The 26,671-nt window shown below is 48.1% G+C and overlaps 1 protein-coding gene across 1 annotated transcript in view; it reads left to right on the top strand.

Moving 5' to 3' along the window:
* Window positions 1-23,260, top strand: part of LOC310773376 (NLR family CARD domain-containing protein 3-like) — a gene marked incomplete at both ends in the record, with an annotated part of 43,916 nt that extends 20,656 nt beyond the window's left edge. The window contains 3 exons of the mRNA XM_083633243.1: window positions 12,069-12,242; window positions 22,015-22,188; window positions 22,528-23,260. Coding sequence (XP_083489369.1) covers window positions 12,069-12,242; window positions 22,015-22,188; window positions 22,528-23,260 — 1,081 coding nt within the window. The remainder of the gene's footprint in view (window positions 1-12,068; window positions 12,243-22,014; window positions 22,189-22,527) is intronic.
* Between the last annotated feature and the right edge of the window lie 3,411 nt (window positions 23,261-26,671).

Below are 26,671 nucleotides of genomic sequence, written 5' to 3' on the forward strand. Positions count from 1 at the left end.
GGTTAGTGGTTAGTGCATGCTTGAGGAGTGAGTGGGCATGCACTTCCTGGCTACCCTATGAAGTTGTGTTCACCTCCTCCGGGGTTGGGCTTGGCCCCCCCCTTGGAGATGGGTGTGGTCGATGGGGCTTGATTTGGTTCGCATGCACCCATTTCAGGACCGGTGGGCGCCTTGAGCGCACGATTTTGATTTGGTAGGCCACTGGGGAGAGTTTTCGCATGACCTCGTAGGGTCCTGCCCAGCTGGGGAGGAATTTCTTAGAGACCCCCACGGGCTTGTCGAAAATGAAATAGAAGACTTGGTCACCTACTTCGTACTCGCGTTGGGATGCCTTCCTATCGTAGTAGGCCTTGGCTCCCTTGGCGCTAGCCTCCAAGTTTGTCTGGGCCCACGCGAACGTGGACCTGAGGTGGGCCCTCAAGTCGGTTACATACTGGGTTGCTGTGTATGCGGTTGCGACACTGATGTCCTCGGGGTGGTACAGGAGGTGTAGCGGAAGAGTCATTTCGCGTCCTGTCATCATCTCGAAAGGAGTGACCCTCGTAGCGCGGTGCGGTGTGGCCCTGATGGCCATCAACACTAGGGGAAGTTTCACGTCCCAGTCTCTTCCGCTCTCGCTCACGTACTTCTTAAGTATGTGAACGACTGTGCGGTTCGCTCGTTCGACCTGGCCCGAGGATTCGGGGTGGTGGGAGATGTGAAACTTTACCTCTATGCCCAGAAGGTTGCATAGTGACGTTGTCACGGCGGCGGTGAAGTGGGTGCCTCTATCGGAGTCGATAGAGAGGGGAAGACCCCACCGGCTGAACACGTGGTTCAGAAGCAGAAGCGCGGTTGTGACTGCGGTGTCGTTAGTAGCCGGAAGGCATTCGACCCATTTTGTGAACGCGCATGTGACCGAAAGGAGGTACTTGTTACCTCGAGATGACTTCGGTACCGGTCCGACCCAGTCGATCTGGAGGTGGGACCACGGGAACTTCACCCCCCTCTTCTGGAGAGGAGCTCGGTTCAGCGGGTGCGACGGCTGAAATTGGCTACACACGAGACACCCTTGGACGTACGCTTTGACGTCGCTGGACATGTGTGGCCAATAGGCGACTTGTCGGATCGTTTCCAGGGTAGCTTTGTACCCTCGGTGTCCTCCGACGGGGAGGTCATGGGCGTGACTCAGCATCACCCCCCTATGGTCGGCGGGTACCACCCATTTTGCGGCTGCCAGCTCGCAGTCTGAGTGGACCAGTAGGTCTCCCTCCATCCTGAGATGGGGGAGTTGGTGGCGGAGAGCTCGAAGCTCCTCTGTGTCGTCTGGGGCTGGTGACCCAGCCTCAGGACTGTTCTCTGAGAGGAGAACAGCCCGTTTGATAGCTCGAATGGCTGGATCTCGCTCTTGCATGTGAGCCAAGTCTGTGTCGTCGGGTTGACGACCTAGGTACACGGCCTGGAGACAGGTCGTGGGAGTGTCTTTCTGACCGCTCGCCTGCTGTCGCGTGATGGCGTTAACGGCGTGGGCCTGTGGGACCGGGAGCCAGTCGTCCTGAAACTCCCAAGGTGTGCCCTGTTCAGCTCCTAGTTTGGCTAGGCGGTCGGCTTCGTCGTTACCGTCCTTGTCAGGTCCTGACGTTTGGGAATGACCTTTGACCTTCTTCCAGTACACGGTCATTCCCTGCTCTGCGACGAGGCGGTCGCACGCCAAGAAAAGCTCAGAATGTTTGACCTCTTTGTTGCGGACATTTTTCATGCCTTTTGCTTTCCACGAGGGGAAGTGTGAGACAAAGCTGTGGCGGGCGTAGTTGGAGTCAGAACATATTACCAGCTGTCTCACGGCCTGCCTGGCGGCCTGCTGGAGTGTAATGAGTACCGCTGCGACTTCCGCATACTGACTGGTTTTAGGGCCGAGTTGGTAGTGATCGGGTTCGGCCATCTTGTGGTTCACCCACACCACGCCCGCGCCGGCCCGGGCTTGGTTCTCGTGATGGAAAGCGCAGCCATCAATGTAGACCTTGGGGAGGCCTGTGCAGGCATTGTCGTCGTGGTAATGGTGGTCGGATGGAAGCGTTGGCGTGGGGGCGAGCGGAGGTTGCATGCTTGCTTCGCTCTCGCACTCGCAGTGTTGACATTCGGACAAGCCCTGCCCCAGTGCCATCTTGTGGTTCTGGGCGTACTTGATCTCGATGTCATAACCCTGTAATGCCATCATCCACGATGCAACGCGACTGTTCGACACGCGTCCTTCCCTCAGCCGTTGGCTGTTCAGGAAGGTGACGGGTTGGTGGCAGGTCTCGATGACCACCTTTTGGCCCCCGATGTAACTGCGGAAGTGTTCCACAGCCCATACGGTGGTTAAGAGGGACTTTTCGCAGTCCGAGAACTTGACCTCGACGTCGTTCAGCGGTCGGCTTGCGTATGCAACGACGCGTCTGTCAGTGTCATATTTCTGTGCCAGAGCGGCACTGAGGCAAAGGGAGGAGAAGCCTGCCTCCAAGAAGAACTCTTTGTCTTTATCCGGATAGGCCAGACAAGGTGCAGTGCACAGTTTCTCCTTCATCAGGAGGAAAGACCGCTGTTGTGGTTCTCCCCACTGAAAGGGGTTGTCTTTCCGAGTGAGCTCCGTGAGGGGTTTTGCGACCTCTGCGTACTCTTCGATGAATTGCCGCGAGTAGTTGCAAACGCCTAAGAAGCTTTGGACCTCTGTTAGGTTGGTGGGGGCTTTGATATCTTGGATGGCCCGAATTCTCCCGGCTTGGGGTTCGATGCCCTCTGCGCCCACTGTCAGACCCACGTACTCGACTTTGGTACGGCACCACTGGCCTTTGGCGACTGCCAATTTGGCCCCAGCGGCAGCAAGTTGGTCAAGCACGTGGTGGATCTCTGCCAAGTGTTCCTGGAAGGTGTGGCTTCGCATCAAGATATCATCCACGTAAATGAGGTTCCCGCGGGCGGCGGCATCGCTCATTGCTTTGTGGAGAAAGATGTTGAACTCAGCGGGGCTGTTTGAATACCCGAAGGGGCACCGATTCCAGGTGTATTGGCGGTTACAGAAAGAGAAGGCCAGTTTGTACTGGTCTGCTGTGTCGACCTTCATGGTCCAGAAACCGTTAGCCACGTCCACCGTGGAGAAGAAGCGGGCTCCCTTTTGCTTAGGGAGCTCCTGGTCCAGGTGGATCATGGGCCAGCGGGAAAGCGGTACCTGTTTGTTCAGTGGTCGATAATCGATCGTCAATCTCCACTTACCGGATGGTTTCAAAACAGGCCAGATAGGCGAGTTGTAGGTAGAGTTACACTCCCTTATGATCTGTTTCTCCAGTAGCTGATCCAGGATCTCTTGAATTGACTCGTACGCGGCTAGTGGGATCCTGTACTGACGTACGAAGGTGGGAGGCGCGTTTGGATCAGTTGGGATGCGGACCGTGTGAAGTTCGGTTACCCCGCAGTGGAGCGCGTCCCTGGAGAAGATCGGCAGGAAATGGTGGAACAACTTTCGTAACTCGTCCCTCTCGTCTTCAGTCGTCAGCGCGTCCGCTTTCGCGATCTGCTGTTCGACTTCAGACTCGAACCCAGGGTAGGGTTCGTCGGGCGGCGGCGGCGTGTGCTCCGGGCCCGGATCGTCAGGCCCGGGCCGGGCCGTGAGGGCATACACGACGAGGTCGCCCTTGTCATTGAGTGACGTGCTATGAACTACTTCGTCGGGGAAGGTTTCGTGACGTGTCACTGTGATCATTTTTGTCGGATACGTGAAAAGGGTTGCGCTGGACGTGTCGTCCCGAGCGAGGGACGCGGGCAGGTCTCCCATGACTGGGACCGTCAGTTCAAAGTCATGAAAAGAGCTGTCGACTAGCATTCCCAGTGGTTGTCGAGTCGGGACTTGGATGGGTGCGTAAGTCAGGTTCTGCACCAAGATGTAGGCTGAACGATTGTCCAGTTCAAGGAACGGAGTGCCGCAGATCGTCAAGTTCATCTCCCAGAAGCGGGGCAGTGGCTGGAAGAATGCCTGTTTGCCGGGTATGGTTTGCCCAGGGCTGATGACCAGGCGGATGGGGACACTCGCGGTTCGAGCCGGGACCGTGACGCGGAACTCGCATATGACCTGACATGCCTGTGGGATGGTTTGCCCTGACGTCATGCGTTCAGGTTCGCAGGTCAATGGGTGGTTCGCGGCGTCGGCCCGGGACCAAAGGATTTGGTTAACTGTGTCCAATTGGGCGCCAAGTCTGACCAGTAGGTCTGCCCCCACGCAGAGTGGGGTTTGAAGCCGGGGCACTACGCTCATGAAGTGTTCTACCCGCTTCCGTCCAATCTGTATCGTGAGAGCGCACACGCCGATTGCCTTAAGAAGGGTCTGAGGTGACTCAGCGGAAAGAAGGCGATGGGTTCGCATGGCGAATGCGGGGAGAAGCAGATCCTGTTTACACAGGTCATCGTACAATCCTTGGCTAATGACGGATTTCTCCGACCACAGAGCCAGGATTGCCTCCGGGACCTCCCTGTCATTCACGCGCACGCCGCCGACAAGGCGGGGGCTGTACAGGTTGGTGTCGGAGTTGACCAGTGAGCATAAGAACGACGGGTGGTCCTGCAGTTGCGGCTGCAGTGGCGGCACGGAGGGTTCACCCGCACGGTGGTTTGCCGGGCGGGGCGTTTCGACCTCCGTGACGACCGTGACTTGGTTGTCTGACACAGGCCGGGGGCCTGTTGTCGCCAGGGGTTTTGGCGTTGGGACCTGGGCCCAAATGCGGTTGCCGTGGCAGTCAATGAGCGGACCCAGCCGGTCCAGGAGATCCTGGCCAATGAGGAGTGGCTCAGTATCAAGGAGACAGATGTGGATAGGGTGGTTCAGAGCCATCCCTTGGAAAGCGACATCAAGACGGGCCCGTTGGATGATGGGGGATCGGTCTTGAGTGTAGCTGGTGATGCTAACATTGCAAGGCTCGATCCGGGGCGATCTATTGGCTGCGAGCATGGCTTTTTGGATTGTCGCGAAGGTGTTGGCGCACATCAAGCTGATTTCGGAGCCTGAGTCTAATAGGGCGAGGGTGCGAATGCACCCTCCTACAAGAACCGGGGTGTAGATGCGGTGGGCGTTTCCCTTGCGGACAAGGTCACCCAGGAAGGTTAGGGAAGACTGGTGAGGAGGAAGTGGAGAAGTGGTGTTGGGGAGCGGTTTAGGTCCCTGAGGTCCCCTCCCCCATTCGACAAAGTAAACTTTGGCGGCGGGTGGAGGCTCTCGGCCTAGTCATGCGGATGGGGGTTTGTGTGGCCCCCCCTTGGGGTCAGCTGGTCTGTCTTTGTCAAGGAGCGATTTTACCGTGTCACTTAAAGCGTTCAGCGCGTCTCGGGTCGACTGGTTGTCCGCGGTTGTTCGCCTATCCCTACCGTCGGTGTCGTCCCCTGACTGGTTCTTATACTGGTCGGGTTTGTACGATTTTTTACCTGACTGGTCCTGGTTCTGCCAGTGCCGTTCCTGACTGGGGTGGTAGGAATTCCCTGATTGGTTCTGTTCCCACTCCTGATTGTGCCACTGCCGTCCCTGATTAGGATGGTGAGCTTTCCCTGATTGGTTCTGTACCCAGTCCTGATTGTGCCAAGAGCGTCCCTGACTGGGGTGGTAGGAGTTCCCTGGCTGGTTCTGTTCCCACTCTTGGTTCTGCCACTGCCGTCCCTGATTAGGATGGTGAGCTCTCCCTGATTGGTTCTGTACCCAGTCCTGGCCCTGCCAGGAGCGTCCCTGGTTGTTTTTTCCCCCCCTTTCCTGCTTCCTACCCCTACCTCGATGGCTGGGCTGCCTGTCTTTTAAGTGTGAGGGTGCAGGGTGTCGAGGAGCGGTGGGCTTCCGGACCTGGGGCACCTCGTCGCCCTCTAGGGTGAGACGGTCAGGTACTGGCTTCTCTACGCTGTAAACTCCTCTATGCTGGGCTTCCTCTTCCTGAGGATAGTCTCCCATGACTGGGTAGACTTGGGGGGTCTCTAGGTGTTTCCTGGTTGGCTTGGGTCGTGCTTCCCATGCCAACTGCGCGTACTGTCGCGTATAGCTCAGTGTGGACTGGAGGAGCCTGCAATGAGTCTCTACACCGGAGCGTATGCTCTCGTGCAGGTTCGACATGTACGTGAGGAGGAACTCCCTATCTCCCTCCCCCCCCCCGACGGGGGGGCCTCTACCCTGGAAGTAGGCTGCTGACAAGCGCCTGAAGTACTCTCTGGGATCTTCATCTACTCTCTGTTTGATGGCTTCGGCGGCCCTTCGCGCGATGATCGGGTCAGAATACTGGCGGTACTCCTGTCGGAGGGCCCGGCAGACGAGTCGGTAGCTCTTTTGAGTCCGACTGGGAAGTACGTCTATGAAATCGCGGACGGTGCTCGTGGTGGTCTTCCATACCAACCAGAGCCTCTCGCGCGTGGTAGGTCGCTCCAGGTTGGTGAGGTAACGACTGACGTCTCGTAGGTACCGATCGATGTTGGCTGCACGGTGCGCCGGGTCAAAGCGTTCTATGTCCCTGGCGAAGGACTCGATTCGCCGGTCACGGACATCTCTTTCCCGCGCGGTGAACGCTGGCTCGGAGTCGGATGACGATGAGTCGTTGAGGTCGTCCGCCCATAGGCCACGCCCCATGTGACCCGAGAAGAGGAGGGGCGTCTCTTGGTAGTAGCCTTCGCTCCTCCTACTCTCCTGGCCATGCCGGCGTTGCTCCTCCCGTGGGTGGGAGTCGGCGTGGCGTTCGTCGCGCCAGCGGTCGTCTGCCCGCCGCCCTGTGGGCGGGGGGCAGTCGTCCGGGCGGTCGGTGCGGCGTTCGTGGCCCCAGCGGTCGTCTGCCGGCCGCCCTGCGGGCGGGGGGTAGTCGTCCTGCGGGCGGTCGGTGCGCCAGTGGTCGTCTGCCCGCCGCCCTGTGGGCGGGGGGCAGTCGTCCTGCGGGCGGTCGGTGCGGCGTTCGTGGCCCCAGCGGTCGTCTGCCGGCCGCCCTGCGGGCGGGGGGCAGTCGTCCGGGCGGTCGGTGCGCCAGTGGTCGTCTGCCCGCCGCCCTGTGGGCGGGGGGTAGTCGTCCGGGCGTGGGTGCGGGGGATGGTCGCGCCTGTGTCTATTCCCCCCCTCCTCTGGTGGAGGGGAGACTTCTGTCCTACTCTCCTCGAAGTGTGGTTGCTCCCAGGCGGCCTTACTGTGGCCACTCTCACGGGTTAGCGACCCCCCTTGTTCGTGCCTGCGCGACGGCCTTACAAGCGTGGACTCGTATGGGGGTCGGGGTCCCCTGACCCCGGACTCGGGCATGGCGGGCGTGTCTATGGTATATAGTGAGGGTTCGACCTCACCACCGGGCCCGTGGCGCGATAGCGCTGGTGCAGCAGGTGTCTGGGCCATGTGGGATGAGGATACCTGTGGAGGCGAGATTACCTGTTGCTCCTGGTTATGGACCTGTCGGGTGAGGAACGAACATGCAAGCCGGTGGGCTTCATACCTACCCGTTTTCCTTTTCTCCTCCTCGCTCTCTAGGTCCGCCTCTCTCCGGGCGTTTCTCCTTTCCCAAGTATCGATTTCCCTCTCTTGGTCCTCGACTGTTGCTTCCAGACGCGCCTTTTGCGTTTCCAACTCAGCTGCTCGTTCCTGCAGCTGTGCGTTGGTTTTCCTGTAAAAGGTATCTCTGTGGAGGACAAGATAAAGCATCTCTGACAGGATGGTAGCGTCTACCTTACCGTCAAGTTTTATGGCTTTTGCTTTTCCTTCCAACATTTTCTCACATTCTCCTGGTGTGAGCTTCCGCAGATATTCGATCTGTCCATCACTAGGAGGAACCACCGTCATGAGCGTTTCATGTAACAGCTGGTCGGGCGAGGCCGAGTGCTCTGCAGCAGCACTCTGGTCGTTGTGCTGTGACATCTTACCTGCTAGTCAGTGCACTTCTTAAGCTTAGGTGGAGCTCGTACCTGTAGCTTGAATGTCAAATAGCTTGTATTTGAGAGGCAAACGTAAAATAGGCTTGTGGTCAAACTGTGTTTGCGAAAGTCCTATTGTTGAATTTTAAATATAAGCAGGTTTTAATTCAACTGTCGTTGCCTAATGTTAGGAGTTAGTCGCTATGCAAGCTTGAAATAAGGGGTTCTTAAATCAAAACGATTGAACTGTGTTAGTTGTCTGTGTCAGTCTGAATCTGTGTCAGTCTGAGCGGTGGTAGCTCTGTCTGGCTCCGCTCGTTCTGGCTGGAAGCTGTTTCGGGAGGTTATTAGCATTCAGTGCTTGGCATGCGCTTCAGTGGTTACACAATGCAGTTTAGGTAATTCAGTGTTTCAGTCAAAATTGTGATATTTGTGGTAAACTCTGCCTGAAAGATGCCTCGGGCGGGGCTCCAAATGTTGTGCTCGTTATTTGGGTGAATTTAGTTAGGTAAAATAAAATATTAATAATCCGAAAATTATTAATATTTCATAAAATTATTAAAATCAAATATGTAATCCTTGGTAAGGATTAACCTAGGGGCACCACCGGCTTAATCACCGGACCTAATCTGAATCACCTTTAGTCTAATCTGAAAGGAGAGAGTTCTTACATCTTAGACAACAGTTTACCACAATTCCACAAAATCACTCTGAAACAGTTGAATTCTAATAAAAGTTGACAATATTTATTATATATAAAATAAAAGAGAGGGATTGGCAATACAGTCAGTGGATTCACGTTGTAACTGAGTTACCATCTAAACATTTCAATGCATGGTCGGTGAATGTGAGGGAGGGGTATTTATCTGCATCAAAAGTGTAAAGCACCGGATGAACACTAGAGGGAGGCAGAGTGCGTGTGTGTGTGGGTGTGTGTGTGTGCGTGAGGGGTCTGTTCTCAAAATGGCCGACCCGGAAGGGCCGACTAGACACAAAATGGAGGATACGGGGGTGTGCTTTCGGGCCAAAATGGCGATCGGCCCAAGATGGAGACTAAGGGAATGCGTTCTCGGCACAAAATGGCGGTTAGCCGACTAATAGCTATATGTGTGAGTATTTAGCAAGGAAGGGTCCGTTCACGCGCTTGCGCACGTGCCCGTGAGTGAGAAATAACACCGTCTAGATGAAAAAACAGGGCCGTGAGGCTCTTACTCCGCCACGATTAGTTAATCGACTTTGAATTGGCGAAACAAGTTCCTCTCAGCTCGTTGGCTATATTAGATCCACTCGGTGGATCGGTGAAGAAGTAACTGGCTAGCGTCTAAACACTCGGATTCAGTAATGCATATATAACCCACAGTCACAGTCAGATATAAACAGTCACAGATTCATTCACAGTATCATATCAGTTAATCATGTACATCTAAAGATATATATATCATCTAACTCTAACAATTCTAAGCCCGGACGTGAGTGATCAATTCAGTCTCTTACTTGGCTTGTTCGCTCAGCTCTGCAAACGCAGATGCAGTGGTTTGTTGCGGTCGGACTCGCAAGGTTCCTCCAGCGGGGAGGAGAGGGGCTCGTGGAGCGGGCGGCCGCTTGTCCCGAAGAGGAAGCCGTGGAGGGAGGAGCGGGGGGTTGAGAATAGGCAGTCGATCTCAGCTGGCCACGCTGGGTTCTTGCATCTGCTGTCGTCTCAGTGGAGGAAAGGGGGAACCTCACAGCTCGCTTCTTCGGGTTGAGGGCGCTCAGGCGATGCGGGTCGGTTTCAGGATATCAGCGCTGGCTTGGCCCTGATGTGGAGGTCGTCGGCCTGGTTGCGGCCTGGGCGGCTCGGGTCCGAGCAGGGGGGAAGGGCGGTTTGTCTCGGGACACAAACGTACGTCCTGTCGCGACGATTAGTCACTTAGAACTGAAGTTTTCAGGTTCCAAACCTGTATATGTTTTGGGGTGCAGGGCGTGTCTTTGCTGTGGTTTAGGCACACCGATTGGTTCCCCTTATCTCGCTGCTGTGGGACAAAGGAATCGGCTCGCATCCCTGTGGCTTTATCACGGGTGTGGTATTCAAATTGCCCCAAATGGCCAAGTCTGTGGGGGTTAGGTGCTCCCACTGTTTCCACTAGGATCAGCCAGTATTCAACAACATGTCTCTCATTCAATGTCAGTGTTCAAACAACATGTCTTTCATTCAATATCACTGTTAACTCAATATCAATATTAATTCAATATCAATATCAATACTCCAATATGTCTGGCCCAACATGTTGGTACATGGCAGGTCTCCAGTGAGGAATTGAAAAATGTCTGTAAATACTGGGGCCAGCTGGTCAGCACAGCGCTACAGGGCAGAGGGTGATACGGCATCACGGCCAGCCGGTAATTGGAGAAATATGAGCGGATACGAGCATTTGCTCATATTTCTCTAATCAACTGCATGCTTCAGGCAGGACATCCGGGACATCCCCCTATCATCGCTCATTATTTCCCCTGAGCTTGCCTTTCTGTTTTGACCAAGTTGTCCGTGCTCAAATTACAGACGTTTAGGCGGAAGCATTTATAAATTGCGAGAGCCAACCGTCTTTTTTAAGAGACTAGTATTTTAAAAGGCTGCAAATTAATACTGAACAAACAATGACTCAAATTAAACAATGCATACTGACAATGTAACAAGAGCTAAGTAGGCTACAAATATGGGCTATATCTGGTTAACACACAGACCCCACTAGCTTCCCTACAGATCAGTTCGATATATCCCTAAACAGACCACCTCCCTATCCAAGAAACACTTTTCTATTAATGAAGGGTTTCACACGTTATGGATCTATCCATGACAATTATGTATATTACATTTACATTTTGTCATTTAGCTGACACTTTTGTGAAAAGAATATTTGTTTTAAATTGTGTGTGGTGGTTTTATTATTATAATGCCACATTTAAATTCCATGTGGCCCCAAGCGTCCTGACCTCAAGGTTGGGAAAGCCTGCTGTAGGCTCAAAACTTTGAAAGTAAACCCCAACCAAATCTGTAGCTCTAATGGTGTCAGGCTGTTTTACTGGGTTGTTTTACCAGAAGTTGAACTCAACATGCTGATTATTATTATTATTAATATTATGATTTTATTATTATCATTGTTGTTGGTGTTGTTGTTGTTGTTATTATTGTTATTATTATGAATATCAATATTAATATTATTATTATTGTTATATTTCTTGTCATTTTTACAAAAAATGATTTCATAATAGCATTTATGTATTATTTTCTGTTTGTTTTCTGCTTATATCTACATGTAATTCTATAATTTTGAATTCTATACTACAAATTATTATTATTATTATTATTATTATTATTATTATTATTATTATGTAGTAGTAGTAGTAGTAGAAGAAGTACGTATGCTGTATAAGTTTTGACTGGTATGCTAGTCTCTGATAATCACTCATTTTACATTAAATCTGAACAGACATTCTGGCTGTGAACTCTCAGAGACCTCCGCTCTGAAGTCCTGGGGTCCATCCCATTTCTCTTAATTGCATCACCTTTGCCTCTCTTCCGTCCTTTCCTTGCGTCTTAGTGCCTCCCACTGAGGAGGGATGGAGGAAACCAGTGAGGAGAGACGAAACGAGGAAATGTGCGGTTAGAGAAATGAGATGTCCTTCCGTCTGAAGCATCACGTGAAGCCACGTCCGTGTCTAATGACGGTGGCAGCAGATCACAGCTACAACTGCCCCCCCCTTTCCCTTCACAACTAAAATGGGTTATGGCTGAACACCTGAACTAAATGTAATTTAGGCTCCCCATGTTCTTACATTAATGTTATATCAGTATCATATGATGGGCACTTATCACTAGTGCTGTTTCTCTAAAACCTCGTTAATTTGAGCTTCTTCACATTTGCGCTACGGGGCGGACTAATTAACGTGGTGCCATTCATTTGTAGTGTTGATGATTAATGAGTCCCTCGACCACCCTGCATTTCGGATATTCTCCTGCCACCCTGCATTTGGGAAATTATCTTCCGGGAAGTCTGGTTTGGTGTCTCCTTGCTCAGAGCTCCTCACATATCTCTCCTCCCTCCTCATGGCAGGATAAGAGCTTTTGGATGCTCTTCCAGTTGACAGACCAAGAACCACTTGATGTCAGATAAGAGAAATGGGATAGACTGTTCTCAGCTCTGAAGTCCAACCCCTCCTTTGTTTTTATTCAGAATGATGGGTTGCTATTTGGACGAGACGGAGTGTCAAGTTGTGGCCGCAGCTCTTAAGTCCAACCCCTCCCATCTGAGAGAGCTGGACATGAGTGACAATCCCCTGAAGGATTCAGGTGTGAAGCTGCTGTCTGCTGGATTGGAGAGTCCACACTGCAGACTGGAGATTCTCAGGTCAGACATTATATTTAATAAAGTACTGATATGAATATTATATGAATACTGTAATTTGAGGACGTGTGTATAGGGTAATTCCATCTGAAATCAGAAAGGATCTGGTTTTAGAGGCTTAGATCTAAAAATTGTCTCATGTTTTCACACAATGCTTCTCTATACAAAAGAATAACAATGAACTTTGTTGATGATATTCTCCATACTGCCCTACAAATCCTAACCACAGTAACTACGCTAACAATGAAACTGAGAAAAATGGCTTTAAATTTTTTTGACTGTCCAGCCAAATTACTTATAGGTTGAAAAGTGATAATGCACTTATTTGTATTATTATTATATATGTATACATTAAGGATGTTTTTATGGCTAAAAAACATGATATATTACTTGACCTATGACTGCAAATATGCAGATACTGCACTCTGTGTATTACCTTAAACAGATCTATAGGTAGTACAAATGCAAAGCGCAGTAACTACAATCTAGTGTCCTTCTCCTGTCTTGTTTTTCATGAGAAAATCATAATCTGTTTTGATTTCAATACCACATATCTGTATTTAATTGTTTTATTGTTTACATGTATAAAATGTTTAAATAGATGAGTAAGAGAAATTCAGGGAATCCTGATTGGATTGTATAACTACAGAAGGATTCACAGTGAGAAGAACAAAGATTATGCCTTGGCGATTATTATGATGTGAGAGGTGTACAAGTCAAGTCAAGTCAAGTGAAGTTTATTTGTATAGCACATTTCATACACAGAGGCAATTCAAAGTGCTTCACATAAAATGGTTGACAGGAAAATAAAATAAAAGAAGACAATAAAATGGACATTTAAAAGCATCACAACAAAACTTTTAAAAAATATATATATATAAAAAGTGCATTAACTCATTCAGGGCCAAAGACGTCTTTGACGTGTTTTCAGGAATAGGCCAATGACGTGTTTGACGTGTTTTTGTTTTTATTAGTACAGCGCGTAGTTCAAACACTTCCCCAGCCTGTGACATAGTATCAGGTCCCTAGCATCTAAGACAAGCCGACAACACGTGAACAAACACATACCGCAGCTGTTGTTTTGAAATTGAGCAGGAGGAAAATCAGAAAACGGATAAACGCTTCCTTGTGCAGACAGGAGAAACGCCATTGAAACGCCCCTCGGCGCGCTGCACGAGCTGGTCGCCTTCCTGTGTGCCAGCCGGGAGAAAACGGGAGAAAGTAATCCAGAGATGTGTTTGATCATCGGAGGAATGAGGAAATGATCGATCAGTTTGACTCCTGTGTGCCAGCCGGGAGAAAACGGGAGAAAGTAATCCAGAGATGTGTTTGATCATCGGAGGAATGAGGAAATGATCGATCAGTTTGACGGGTAATCCAGAGGGCGGTGAGGACGTGTTGAATAGCCGAGGGGAAAACGGGAACGATCAAATAGCAGGGAGGATAGGACAGGCCAACATGGACGAGGACGGGTGGACCAGAACAAAACAAAATAAACACACGAACAGCTAACAAGGCAGAAGCGGCAGTCACAGCAGCAGACGCCAGCAGTACTCAGACCCGGAAACAACGTAACGAAGATAAAAGGGGGATCGTGTGTGTGTGTGTGTGTGTGTCTGTCTGTCTGTCTGTCTGTCTGTCTGTCTGTCTGTCTGTCTGTCTGTCGGTGTGTCTGTCTGTCTGTCTGTCTGTCTGTCTGTCTGTCTGTGTGTCTGTCTGCACACTCACTCACACTGAGTAAACTGTATTGTTGAATGTAAAAAAAAAGCACTTCATGTATATATATATATATATATATATATATTTTTTTTTTCATTTGTGTCATAACGAATAATATTTACATGTCTGATGTCAATACAGTTCAAAATAAAAGAATTGAGAGCGAGTTCTGCCTGAGATTGTGCCGTTTACAAAAATTGCCTTTTCTCCTGTTTATCTTCTCAGGGAGACCTTTTGGGTGAAAACAGGGTGTATATAAATGGCTATAAGTAGAGTACAGAACATGCTAAAAGCTCACTTTTTCCTGGTGAACCCAGAGACGTACATCTTCATTTTGAGGTATTGCAAATCACTTTGGTGCTAATAGATAATTTACTGTGGGTCTTGAAAGATGACCAACAATTATGAAAATCTTTGGCCTGTGCTAAATATTGGCAGTCCTAAACTGGCCATGAATGAGTTAAGCAACAGGCGCAGCAGTTGCAAAAAGAGCTAAAAACTTATAGAGGACTCATTGGGTTTGCATAGTAGCTGTCAGCAGTTAAAAGCGATGGTAAACATAAAAGTCTTTAGTCTATCTTTAAAAGTAGGTAAGGTTGGGGCAGATCTGAGGTCTTCAGGCAATTTGTTCCAGCTAGCAGAAGCATAGTGGGTAAATGCAGCCTTCCCATGATTTGATTTGATCCTAGGGACAGTTAATAAGCTGGACCCTGTTGACCTAAGAGTTCTAGACGGTTCGTAGTGTGGGAGCAATTCAGCTATGTATTTTGGGCCTAGGCCATTAAGTGATTTATAGACTAATAACAGTATTTTAAAATATATTCTATGACACACTGGCAACCAGTGTAAGGACTTAAGAACTGGAGTGATATGATCAGTGATAGGATTTCTCTCCTCAGATCCCTGGTATTCAGTAAAGATCTACATTTTTCCTAATTGTTAACCAAACATTTCTTCATTAAGCCCAGATTGGATTCAGCAGGAGAGGCGGATTCAGCACGGAGGCCCTGCTGGAGTGAAGGGCAATTACAGAGATGATGTTATCATTTGCTAATTTAAATATATCTTTTTATTATTATGTTATGTTCCTGAAATACACGTCTAGGTCATTGGCTGAGCTGCGGAGAGGAAACTTCACTTCAACTGAGAAATAAATGTTTCATTGTAGGTCACAAGGAGTGAAAAGTTTCTCTCACAGGGGGACGAAAGGCCGTGGAAAGGTTAATGGTCCAGCTGCACAAGGACGTCACAGTTAATGATGTTTTCTCTAAAAGGTTTCTATCTTTACCAGATGGTTAAATGGTCCTGGCTATCAGTAGTTTCCTTTTCAACTGTCATTTAAGCCATGGTCAGCTTACTTAGAGAGCAGAGGTCAATGAGATATGCCTCTGCTCGGATTGCGTTGGACAAGAGAGCAGTCACTTCGGTACAAGTCTGGAGATCATCACTAGTTTATAGGTTGTCTTTAAAGACAAATGGCTACAGAACATCAATAGAGGTGGGGGGACATTCCACGGGGCCCGCAGGTTGCAGAATCTCTGTGGGAAGGAAGACACCACTATGTATTTTTGGGTAATGAGTGATGTTTTTACCATGCGCTGACTTTTTCCCCAGAGGAGAGGACAGGCTCAAGGACACAGCCCATGGGAGAAGAGGGTCCCGGGTTCGAATCTCAAATGGCTAGGTTTTGGTCTTTGGGAAAATAAATGTATAGTCAAAATCATAGTCATATTAAAGTTGCATCTGCCGACCGAATTGGCAGGTGGCCGTCAAATTAGTTGATAATGGGTAATTGATAAGAGTTTCCTCATCCTGGTTAAAATAGGGTGAGGTTTTCTCTGGTTTGTTGAATTTAACTTAAGAAGCTACCATCTTACTCTTTTTACACCCATAGGGTGGTTTTAGACCAAGAGGTAGTGGTCTGGGCTGTATGATGTTTTTTCCAGTTCAGACTGGGATTAACCCATGATTAGTTGGATTTGATCTTATCCAGGATATAGAATTAGATAATCTAGGCTAAGAGTAACCATAGATAAAGTGCTATAGGATTTTTAATAGAGAAAATAGCTAAATTAGCTGACCCAAATTATAGGAGTTAAAATAGGAAATAAAATAAGTGACCAGTATTCAGTAAAGGTTAGTGCATGCTGAAGTGCCAGGTCACGTGATGCGGACCAAGGAGGAGAAAACACTCCTACCATAAGAGTGACAGAAGGAGAGATCGTATAACTACCAATGACAGCCCAGCAGTGAAGGATGTCCCTAGATGGAGGAGGAACCTTCAGGGAGAGACCAGCCCACCAGAAGAGAACGCCCCCAAGGAAATGCACTTTAAAAGCCCACGCAAAATATTAGAATTGGTCGGTTTTCAAGGGTCTTTTTCGTGACCTGCTACATATCAGCTGTTAGGAAAGACCACTGGAAATCCACCACGGAGATCTCTGAGGGGTAATATATTACTTGACTGGCTCTGTACCATTATGCAATATTCTCTATATAAAATAATGTTCTAAATATCAGAATTGCTTGTTGTATTGATTTTTCATATATCTGGAATAATTGGACACGCTGGAAAGGTATTAACATATGTCAACACCTTCTGATTGGAGTGGGCAGTTTTATCTAGGTTGAACCAGGCACCGAAAAATCCTTTCCTATCATCAGCTTTCTTAGTCTTCGTTAGAAATCTAGCAGCAGGATTCTGAATGAGTTGAAGTTGCCTAAGTTCTTTTTTGGAGAGACCAGAAAAAAGGCTATTGCAATAGTCTAACCTACTATAGATGAAGGCGTGAATTAGTTTTTCTAGATCTTGTCTGGACATGTATCCCCTAATTCTTGCTATATTTTTAAGATGATAAAAAGCTGATTTTCTAATTGACTTAATGTGGGAGTTAAAGTTGAGATCAGAATCAATAATAACTCCAAGATTTTTGACTTGATCCTTAGGCTTCAGGGATAGAGACTCAAGGCGTACAGTGATTTTAAGCCTTTGTTCTTTGGGGCCAAAGACGATCACGTCTGTTTTGTCTTTGTTTAGCTGTAGGAAATTCTGGCACATCCAGTTATTTATTTGATCAATGCACTGGCACAATGATTCTATGGGGGCAAAGTCACCTGAGGAAAGAGTTATATACAACTGAGTGTCGATCTGCATAGTTATGATAGGCTACTTTGTTTTTTTGCATAATTAGGCCTAGAGGGAGCATATAAAGGTTGAAGAGAATGGGCCCCATAATGGATCCTTGAGGCACCCCACAAGTCATCCTAGTTAGGTCAGATGTATAATTGCCAATGGAGACAAAGTACTTCCTGTCTTGAAGATAGGACTTGAACCACTGGAGGACCGTACCCGATAGCCCAACCCAGTTTTCCAGTCTGTCCAATAAAATTGAGTGGTCAACAGTGTCAAATGCAGCGCTAAGATCCAGTAGCACTAGAATCGAATTTTTGCCTGAGTCTGTGTTCATTCTGATGTCATTTATGACTTTAGTAAGCGCGGTTTCTGTGCTGTGATGGGGGCGAAAGCCTGATTGGAGTTTATCTAGGAGATCATTTGAGGTTAGGAATCTATTGAGTTGTAGGTAAACAACCTTTTCAATTATTTTGGCTATAAAGGGGAGATTAGATATTGGTCTGTTGTTACTGATTACCGATGCATCAAGGCTATGCTTTTTTAGTAGGGGTTTAATAACTGCAGTTTTCAGGGACTCAGGAAAAGTGCCGGTCAAAAGGGAGCTATTAACTATTTGCAATAGGTCCGACAGACGACAGACAGTTATAAACGCTTTTAAAAAAGCTTGTTGGAAGGGTATCAAGACAGCACGAAGATGATTTAAGGCCTTGCACAGTTTCCTCTAAGATGTCGTGGTCGATAACGCTGAACTGGGACAAATTTATCGAACTAGGGATCTGCGGGTAGGATAATGTCACAGCATTTCTTGGTGTGGAGCCACTAATAGCCTGCCTGATATTAATAATTTTATCCGTAAAAAAGGCAGCAAACTCATTACATTTGACAGTAGAGAGGAACTCAGGTGCTACACAGAGAGGCGGGTTAGTCAGTCTATCAAGTGTGGCAAATAGAGTGCGTGCATTGTTCTCCAGGATGCCCTGTTGGTTGCTGTGACCTCCCAGGTTTTGAGGTCTATGTGGCACTTTTTGATGTTGGCTTTAATGTTGCCCTTGTACCTTTTCTTTTGACCTCCCAGGGCACGTTTTCCTATGAGTAGCTGGGAATATAGGACTTGTTTTGGCATACGAGAGTCAGGCATACAGATGATGTATACATTTTAAATGAATTCCTTCACTTATATGAGCGCACAACAGGCTGTACGTATCCTATCTGTGACAAACAGGTTAGGCTCGTTCATACATATATAGATATATATCTTTTATTTCTTATACATGTTCTCATGTCTTTACATATAGAAATATATGTATACTTTTTATTTCTTGTTCATGTTTATATTAGGCTGATCTGTTATCTCTGACATTATTTGTTTGTTTATGTTATGTCATGCTGTTACATTACATCCGGTCATGTCTGGAGTTTGTGGCTCGCTGTGAGCTTTTGGAGGTGATGGGTAGGCTGTGAAACTGAATTGCCCTTCTGGGATAAATAAAGTTGTCTGAATCTGAATCTGAATCTGACCAGTCCATCTGAGCTGGTGTTGGGCGATAGTGGCAGTGATGGTGGGGATATTGGCTTCTTGAAGGACACAGGTGTTGGTGCGTCTATCCTCCCAGTTGATCTTGAGGATTTTTCTGAGGCATCGCTGGTGATGTGCCTCGAGTGCCTTCAGGTGCCTGCTGTATGTGGTCCAGGTGTCTGATCCCTACAGTAGGGTGGCCAGGGCAGCACTACTGCTTTGTAGAGCAGGATTTTTGTCCTGGCTTGGAGGTCGCGGTTTTCAGACTTTTTCTTAGTCTTGAGAAAGCCCCACTGGCACAGCTGAGGCGGTGGTGTATTTCATAATCAAGCTTTGGAGGATAGAATGCTGCTGATATATGTAAAGTGCTCCACATTTCCCAGTCTGGTACTGTCAACGGAGATGGTTGGGGATGGGGTGGGGGTGCTACTGTTGGGTGGTGGCTTTTTTATGTTAACTCATTGAGTGCCAGCCACTTTTGGAAAACGGATGCTCCCAGTGCCAGAGTTTCAGAGCGTTTTCAGTGATTTCTCGAGGCCCACAGAATATTGTGTGATATTACTATGTAAACACGGAACACGCCCAAAGAACGATGAGACTCTCTTCTATCATCAGCAAAAAAAAGTTTATTGATATCATTTTCCATTCTTTAGTTATGAGCCGGAGAAGATAGGTTGATTTCACCAAAAAGAGACGTTTCAAACTAGAAGCTGAGATAATTAGCCTTTTGTGAAATGAAGCATTTCAAGCACATGACTGACTCTGAAGCTAATATTTTCTGATGTAGTGACACCCCAAAAATAATTTCCTTCAATAAAACAGTGAAAACAAAGGAATTTTGTTTGGCAAAATAATATTTTTTAGCTGCAACCAGCAGCGCTGACCCCTGCGTGCGCTGCTGGTTGCAGCTTCTTGCTGGTCTTGATTTACTGCTGGTGGGCATCAGATATTCTAGCTTGTGTTTGCCAATCCTGTCCCGCTGTCTGGGTCTGTCTGGGTCGGTGTTGTATGCTGCCCTGCGTGCCCCACCCCGCTCAACTGCAAACCCCACCTCCGTGGGTGTGTCTCTGGTGGCTCTGGTGGCTCTCTGCTGCGGTTTGCTCTGCACTGAAAAGTGCACTACATCCAGCTTTTTTACAGCGTTCCGCGTGTATTTGTCACCGGCTCCCATCGCTTCCAGTTGAGAATAATAACAACTCCACAACTAATCATGCGGATGGGCTATCGCAGCGGACACGGAGGGGCTCAATTGTGGCAGCAGATTGGCTGCTGCAGGCACAGCTAACGTTATGCTTCATGCATATCGATGCATACCGATGCGATTTCCGTTTCCCCATGACTTCTTCTCTGTTTTTTCCTCGACTTTCTCTAATCTGGAGAGCACTGTCGCCACCTAATGGGTCCGTAAAATAGCTTTTACACATTCAACATCCACCATACTTTCACAGGAGATGGATCAGGCTTTGATCCACGTCCCACCGTCAAAAAACGCAATTGACGACAATCGTCGTCATTGGCACTCTACGTTACTATCCGAATTGACGACGATTGTCATCATTGGCACTCAATGGGTTAAGAGCCAGACCAAGCTGATTGTATGCCTTGGCGAAAGCCTCCAGAGTGCAGTGGATATGGTGGTCATTTTGCTTTTGGCCCTGAATCTGTTGATGTTGAGAAGTTGACCGTCAGTCCTGTACATTATTCTGACTCCTTGTGTCAGATGTTTACCTGTGAGATGTAGGATTGCGGCAATGAAAATGGAGAACAGGGTAGGAGCAATGACACAGCCCTGCTTGACTCCAGTGTCAACCTTAAATTTATTTTTCATCACCACCGCCACTGAGTACTGTGGCTGACATGTCATGCAACAGTCTCAGTATTTTGATTTTTTTTTGCCAGAACCAAGGAGTCTGGGGAGGAGTCTGTTTGCCAAAACCCGAGCTAGAGTTTTCCCAGTGGTGGACAAAAGGGAGATGCTGCAGTAATTCCTGCACGCTGCCTTGTCACCCTTCTTAAAGGATGGCTTTACCGATAATCAACCCACTTTGTATCAATAATCTCGGTAAAGTAAGCACATATGGGCAGTGTTTGTGGCAAAGCGCTCTGTTGTGAGGTGTTTTACGTCACAACCATAGACATAAATAATATGGATGTAGCTCACCCATTAAATTTCTTCTCTCTGGCGGAGTTCAAACGTTGGCCGTCACCATCTTGATTTTTCGTCAGCAGAGTGGGAGGGAATGGGTTGAGTCCTTCCACACCTCACGTCAAATGGGAGTTTCCCCGAGCCACAGCTCCGCCTGCTATTGGTCCGTGATCGACAAGCTGCGCTATCACTGGACAGGTGATCTGTCAATCACCCTCTTTTCTATCATCTATTTTACTCCAAACGGGCGAGTTATATAAGATATGAGCCCCCTACAGTTGTTATGAAAAGGTGAAATTAGTTCTTTAGACCAAAAGTGTGTTTCGGTCCAAGCTGTAAAGATGTTTAATTACTGTTACAAAGTGGAGCATTTTAACAGGAATGATGGGACTTCTGAGTCCTGCCTCAAGTTGCCATTTAAGGAATTACAGCTTAAACAAAGACTTCCGCATCTTCAGGGGAAAGGGGGTGGGCTTGCCCACTGGTCACAACGTGTCATAATGGAACTGCGGACGTTCTGCTCAAGACACGGAATCTGCTCCGAGGGTGGTTGTTATTGTTTATTTTTAATTTTTATATATGCGCACATCCACAGAGAATCACAAGCCCAATGACTTGCAGCTGGCGAGGGCGGAGTTTCTGCACGCAGCAGCGTGAGCATTTTTCTCTGTGAGGAAAACACAGAGGGCGGCTGTAGCTCAGGAGGTAGAGAGGGTCGTCAGGAGGTAGAGCGTCTCGTCCACTAATTGCTTTGGATAAAAGAGGTCGGTGGTTCGATTCCCGGCTCCTCCAGTCTGCATGTCGAAATGTCCTTGGGCAAGACACTGAACCCCAAATTGCTCCCGTTGGAGTGCCAGCACCCTGCGTGGTAACCTGCCGCCATCGGTGTGTGAATGGGTGAATGTACCTACTGACTGTAAAGCGCTTTGGATAAAAGCGCTATATAAATGCAGGCCATTTACCATTTATATTTACCAAAACAGATAGAGATGGTAAAAACTGCACATGTGCTTATATTACTGAGATGAATAATGATACAAAGAGGGTTGATTATGGATAATGCCATCCTTTTAAAGATGGAGACAATTAAGGTGTCCATAAGTTGTGAAGGGATTTCCTCCTACATACAGCACCATGCAACCACAGTGGACCTGCTTTAGGCCAGGGCCTCATCAATACAATCTGTCAGTAGAAATAATACAATAATGACATTAAATATAACAGAATAATATTTCCACATGATTGTCTTCTTGTCCTTTAGGCTGAGTGCATGTCGGCTGTCAGAGAGAAGCTGCGAAGCTCTGGCCTCTGTTGTCAGCTCACAGTCCTCTAGTCTGAGAGAGCTGGACTTGAGTAACAATGAGCTGCAGGATTCTGGATTGAAATTGCTCTCTACTGGACTGGGGAGTCCACACTGTAGACTGGAGAATCTCAGGTCAGGATGTACTTTTACTATTATATTATTACTTAACTAGTCAGCCTGGCCTAGTTTACTTTACCAGAGCAAGATGGCGCCTGTGTTGGCTAGCCGTCCGCCTCGTCCACACCGCCTGCTTAGCTTCCTGTTTGCAATTGTCCTGTTTCTATGTGTCTGCTGCCGGGACATCTCTACTCTACTGGTATATGATCGCCAAGCTCTTCTAAATATAAGAGCATTTGGTGAAACGCTACATTATTTGGGTGAGCAACCAACGTATCTCCCTCCTGTTCTATTGGACATTCCCGCCCACCTACGCCGTCTCCCTTCCGCCTTCCCGCGGAAAAAACGCTACAGAAGACGGGGAAAGCGAGGCGGTGTACTCGCCAAAACAAAGACTTACCTGCTGGCCTCCTCGTCTGTGATCGGCGACTGTCTCCTTTACAATGGACGCTACCTCCCCGCAGCCCGACGCTCACTGTTCCTCAGAGGTCGATGGCTCCGTTCTGTTGTCCCTGGGCCCCTGCTGCCGCACACATCGGCTCCTCCTGACGCCGGGCTGCCAAACCCACTTGGCTTGCGGCCTGTCCCGCTTGCCGCCGCCTCCTCACGGGGCCCGATGACGGCGCCTGGCCCGCCCGATGCCGCTGCTTCCTCGCCCGGCCCAACGACGGCGCCTGGCCTGCCTGCTGCTGCCTCCTCGCCCGGCCTGATGACTTCGCCTGGCCCGCCCGATGCTGCTGCCCCCTCGCCCGGCCTGATGACTTCGCCTGGCCCGCCCGATGCTGCTGCCTCCTCGCCCGGCCTGATGACTTCACCTGGCCCGCCCGATGCCGCTGCTTCCTCGCCCGGCCCAACGACAGCGCCTAGCCTGCCTGCTGCTGCCTCCTCGCGCGGCCTGATGATGGCCCCTGGACAGCCCCATGCCGCTGCCTCTTCGCCCGGCCCAACGACAGCACCTGGCCTGCCTGCTGCTGCCTCCTCGTCCGGCCCTGTGACAACACCTGGCCTGCTCGCACCTGGCACACCGCTGTGCCCAGGCTGGCAGGCTCGGCTGTGTTCCTTGGCCGACCCGCTCCCCCGGTGCTAGCGCTGGATCCCCTGCGCCACTACTGTAGGCCCCGCAGACTCAGTGGCGGTGTGGATTTTGATCTTCTTCGGCCGCTGAGACGCACCTCGGCTAGCGCAGAGCCTAGCATCCACTTAGCTCTGCTAAACGCTAGGTCGATAGCCAACAAGACTTTCCTGCTGAACGATTTCTTCACCTCCCGTAGCCTGGACTTTATGTTTGTAACAGAGACTTGGCTCCAGACGGGTGAGTTTCTGCCGTTCTCCGAACTTCTTCCTCCAAACTGTACTTTCTTCAGCTCTCCTCGCTCCTCTGGCAGAGGTGGAGGATTAGCCTCGGTGTTCAAAAACACCTTTCGCTGTCGTCTGTCACAGCCGACAGCTAATTACACCAGCTTTGAACTGCAGTCCTTTGAACTTAATTTGTCACCTGTTGTTTTTTGTGCTGTCATATACGGCCCGCTAGTGATGCGCGGGTCAGGTTTTTTTAAAGCCCGCCCCAACCCAACCCGTCATTTGAGCCAGCCCGCCCCGCCCGCCCCGTTAAAATATCTGAAAATTCCGAACCCAGCCCAACCCGGCAGCCCGCAACGGCCAATTTAATGTAATATGTCTCCGGACTCAGGAGGAGCACAGCAGAGCTTCCAAGGTGTGCAAAGTAGCTAATAACTCTGTCTCTCTCCCCCCTCTCTGTCTCTCTCTCACACACACACACACACACGCACACACACACACACACACAGACACTCACATGCTGCCCTGCGCGACAACAGTTGAATGGATGAATTGCGCTGCTGCTTTCATGTCGGTCTTTCTTCAATTAATCCATGGTCTTCAGATAGCGCGACCGACTACGCTTCCCCAAAGTGCGGATGGCGTGACCGCAGTGTTTCAAATGGAGGTAGCAGGTAGAGGTAGGCACTAGGCAGGCTACAGAAACAGTTCTTATTCTTCCCCATTGATTTTAATTACCTCATGCGCTCTCAATTGGCCATGTTGCAGTAGTAGGCTAAACGTAGTAGTGCAACAGGTGCGCACACGGCTTGCAGATACGGCCAGACTCGCTGTCTGATTTCTTTTAATTACCTCATGCGCACTCAATTATTCACAGCCTACTCACGTTGCAGTAAAGTTGACAAATAGATCACAGTCGAGTCCACAACAGAAAATCTGCGGTGGCATTATATGGGCACTTCAAATAATAATTACAGCGAATAATCCTTCCAAAATGTTTGTTTTGAGACCACATAGGCTACCTCATTGAAGCGTTTCTTTACTCCATGTAGGCTATAGAGAGTGCAGCAGGAGTCTGTCTGATTGTGTGTACCTACGTGTGAGAGAGAGTTAACGTCTTTAAGGTTAATTACTCTGCGTGTTTCATTGCTCTAAATTATTTATGTTGCTTTGTCACGTTCTGAGCCTGCCCCGCCCGCACCCGCGATATTTTCATAATTTGCCAACCCAGCCCGCCTGCGGGGCGGCCCAGCCCGCGGGACCCGGCGGGTTCTGGGTGACCCGCGCATCACTACCGCCCGCCCAAATACAATAAGGATTTCATAAATGACTTCACTGATTTCCTCTCTGGACTAATGGTGCGATATGACCATTTTGTGGCTCCACGGGCCACAAAAAATAGGCACAAGTTCTCCTTTGTCCCTGTCTCCATTCGAGCATTGAACGCTGCTGAGGGAAGGCAGTGATGGTTTAGTGTTTTATTATCATTTTTTACTTTCAGCCTCCGCCGCTGTTTGTATTGTTTTATTGTTTCTATTGATTTTATGGTTTCTATTATTTTATTGTTTTTAACTATTGATTTATCTTTCCTTACTTTGTGCACTTTACTGGCCATTCGTGCACTTTATTCTACTACCTCACTTTACCGGTCGCTGCGTGTCTGCACTTTACTGATCGCTGTGCACTTTACGGATCGCTGTGCACTTTACTGATCGCTGTGCACTTTACGGATCGCTGTGCACTTTACGGATCGCTGTGCACTTACCGATCGCTGTGCACTTTATCGATCGCTGTGCACTTTTCCGATTGCTGTGCACTTTAATGCTACCTTGCACATTATCGGTCATTGTGTGCCACAAACAAGGTCCTTGATGTTTATTTAGCCTTTTATTTATTTTAACTATAGGCATGTAACATTTAACATGCTACTTGTGTTGTTTCTTGTCAATGTTCTTATTTGTATGTAAAAGTCACATGTAATTCACATGTGAAATCTTCCATTTCACATGTGAAAACTCACTTTCACATGTGAAACGTGCAATCTCACATGTGAAATGAAATATTCCAGATGTGAAAATATAATGTGTGTCAAAGTCACATGTGAAACCTGCAATCTCACATGTGATTATGCTTTATTCACATGTGAAATAAAAACGTTCACATGTGAAAGTATAATGTGTGTCAAAGTCACATGTGAAACCTGCAATCTCACATGTGATTATGCTTTATTCACATGTGAAATAAAAACGTTCACATGTGAAAGTATAATGTGTGTCAACGTCACATGTGAAACTTGCAATCTCACATGTGATTATGATTTATTCACATGTGAATAACATTTTCCACATGTGATAATTTTACGTGTGTCAAAGTCACATGTGAAACGTGCAATCTCACATGTGATTATGATTTATTCACATGTGAATAACATTTTCCACATGTGAGAATTGAATGTGTGTCAAAGTCACATGTGACACATGCAATCTCACGTGTGATTATGATTTATTTACATGTGAAAGACATTTTCCACATCTGATAATTTTATGTGTGTCAAAGTCACATGTGAAACATGCAATCTCACATGTGATTATGATTTATTCACATGTGAAAGACATTTTCCACATGTGATAATTTTACGTGTGTCAAAGTCACATGTGAAACGTGCAATCTGACATGTGATTATGATTTATTCACATGTGAATAACATTGTCCACATGTGAGAATTTAATGTGTGTCAAAGTCACATGTGAAACATGCAATCTCACATGTGATTATGATTTATTCACATGTGAAAGACATTTTCCACATGTGATAATTTTATGTGTGTCAAAGTCACATGTGAAACATGCAATCTCACATGTGATTATGATTTATTCACATGTGAATGACATTTTCCACATGTGAAAATGTTATGTGTGTCAATGTCACATGTGAAACTTGCAATCTCACATGTGATTATGATTTATTCACATGTGAAAGACATTTTCCACATGTGATAACTTTACATGTGTCAAAGTCACATGTGAAACGTGCAATCGCACATGTGATTATGCTTTATTCACATGTGAATAACATTTTCCACATGTGAGAATTTAATGTGTGTCAAAGTCACATGTGAAACATGCAATCTCACATGTGATTATGATTTATTCACATGTGAAAGACATTTTCCACATGTGAAAATGTTATGTGTGTCAAA

This window comes from Poromitra crassiceps (assembly GCF_964638095.1).
Source record: "Poromitra crassiceps genome assembly, chromosome: 3".
In the NCBI taxonomy this organism is placed as follows: domain Eukaryota; kingdom Metazoa; phylum Chordata; class Actinopteri; order Beryciformes; family Melamphaidae; genus Poromitra; species Poromitra crassiceps.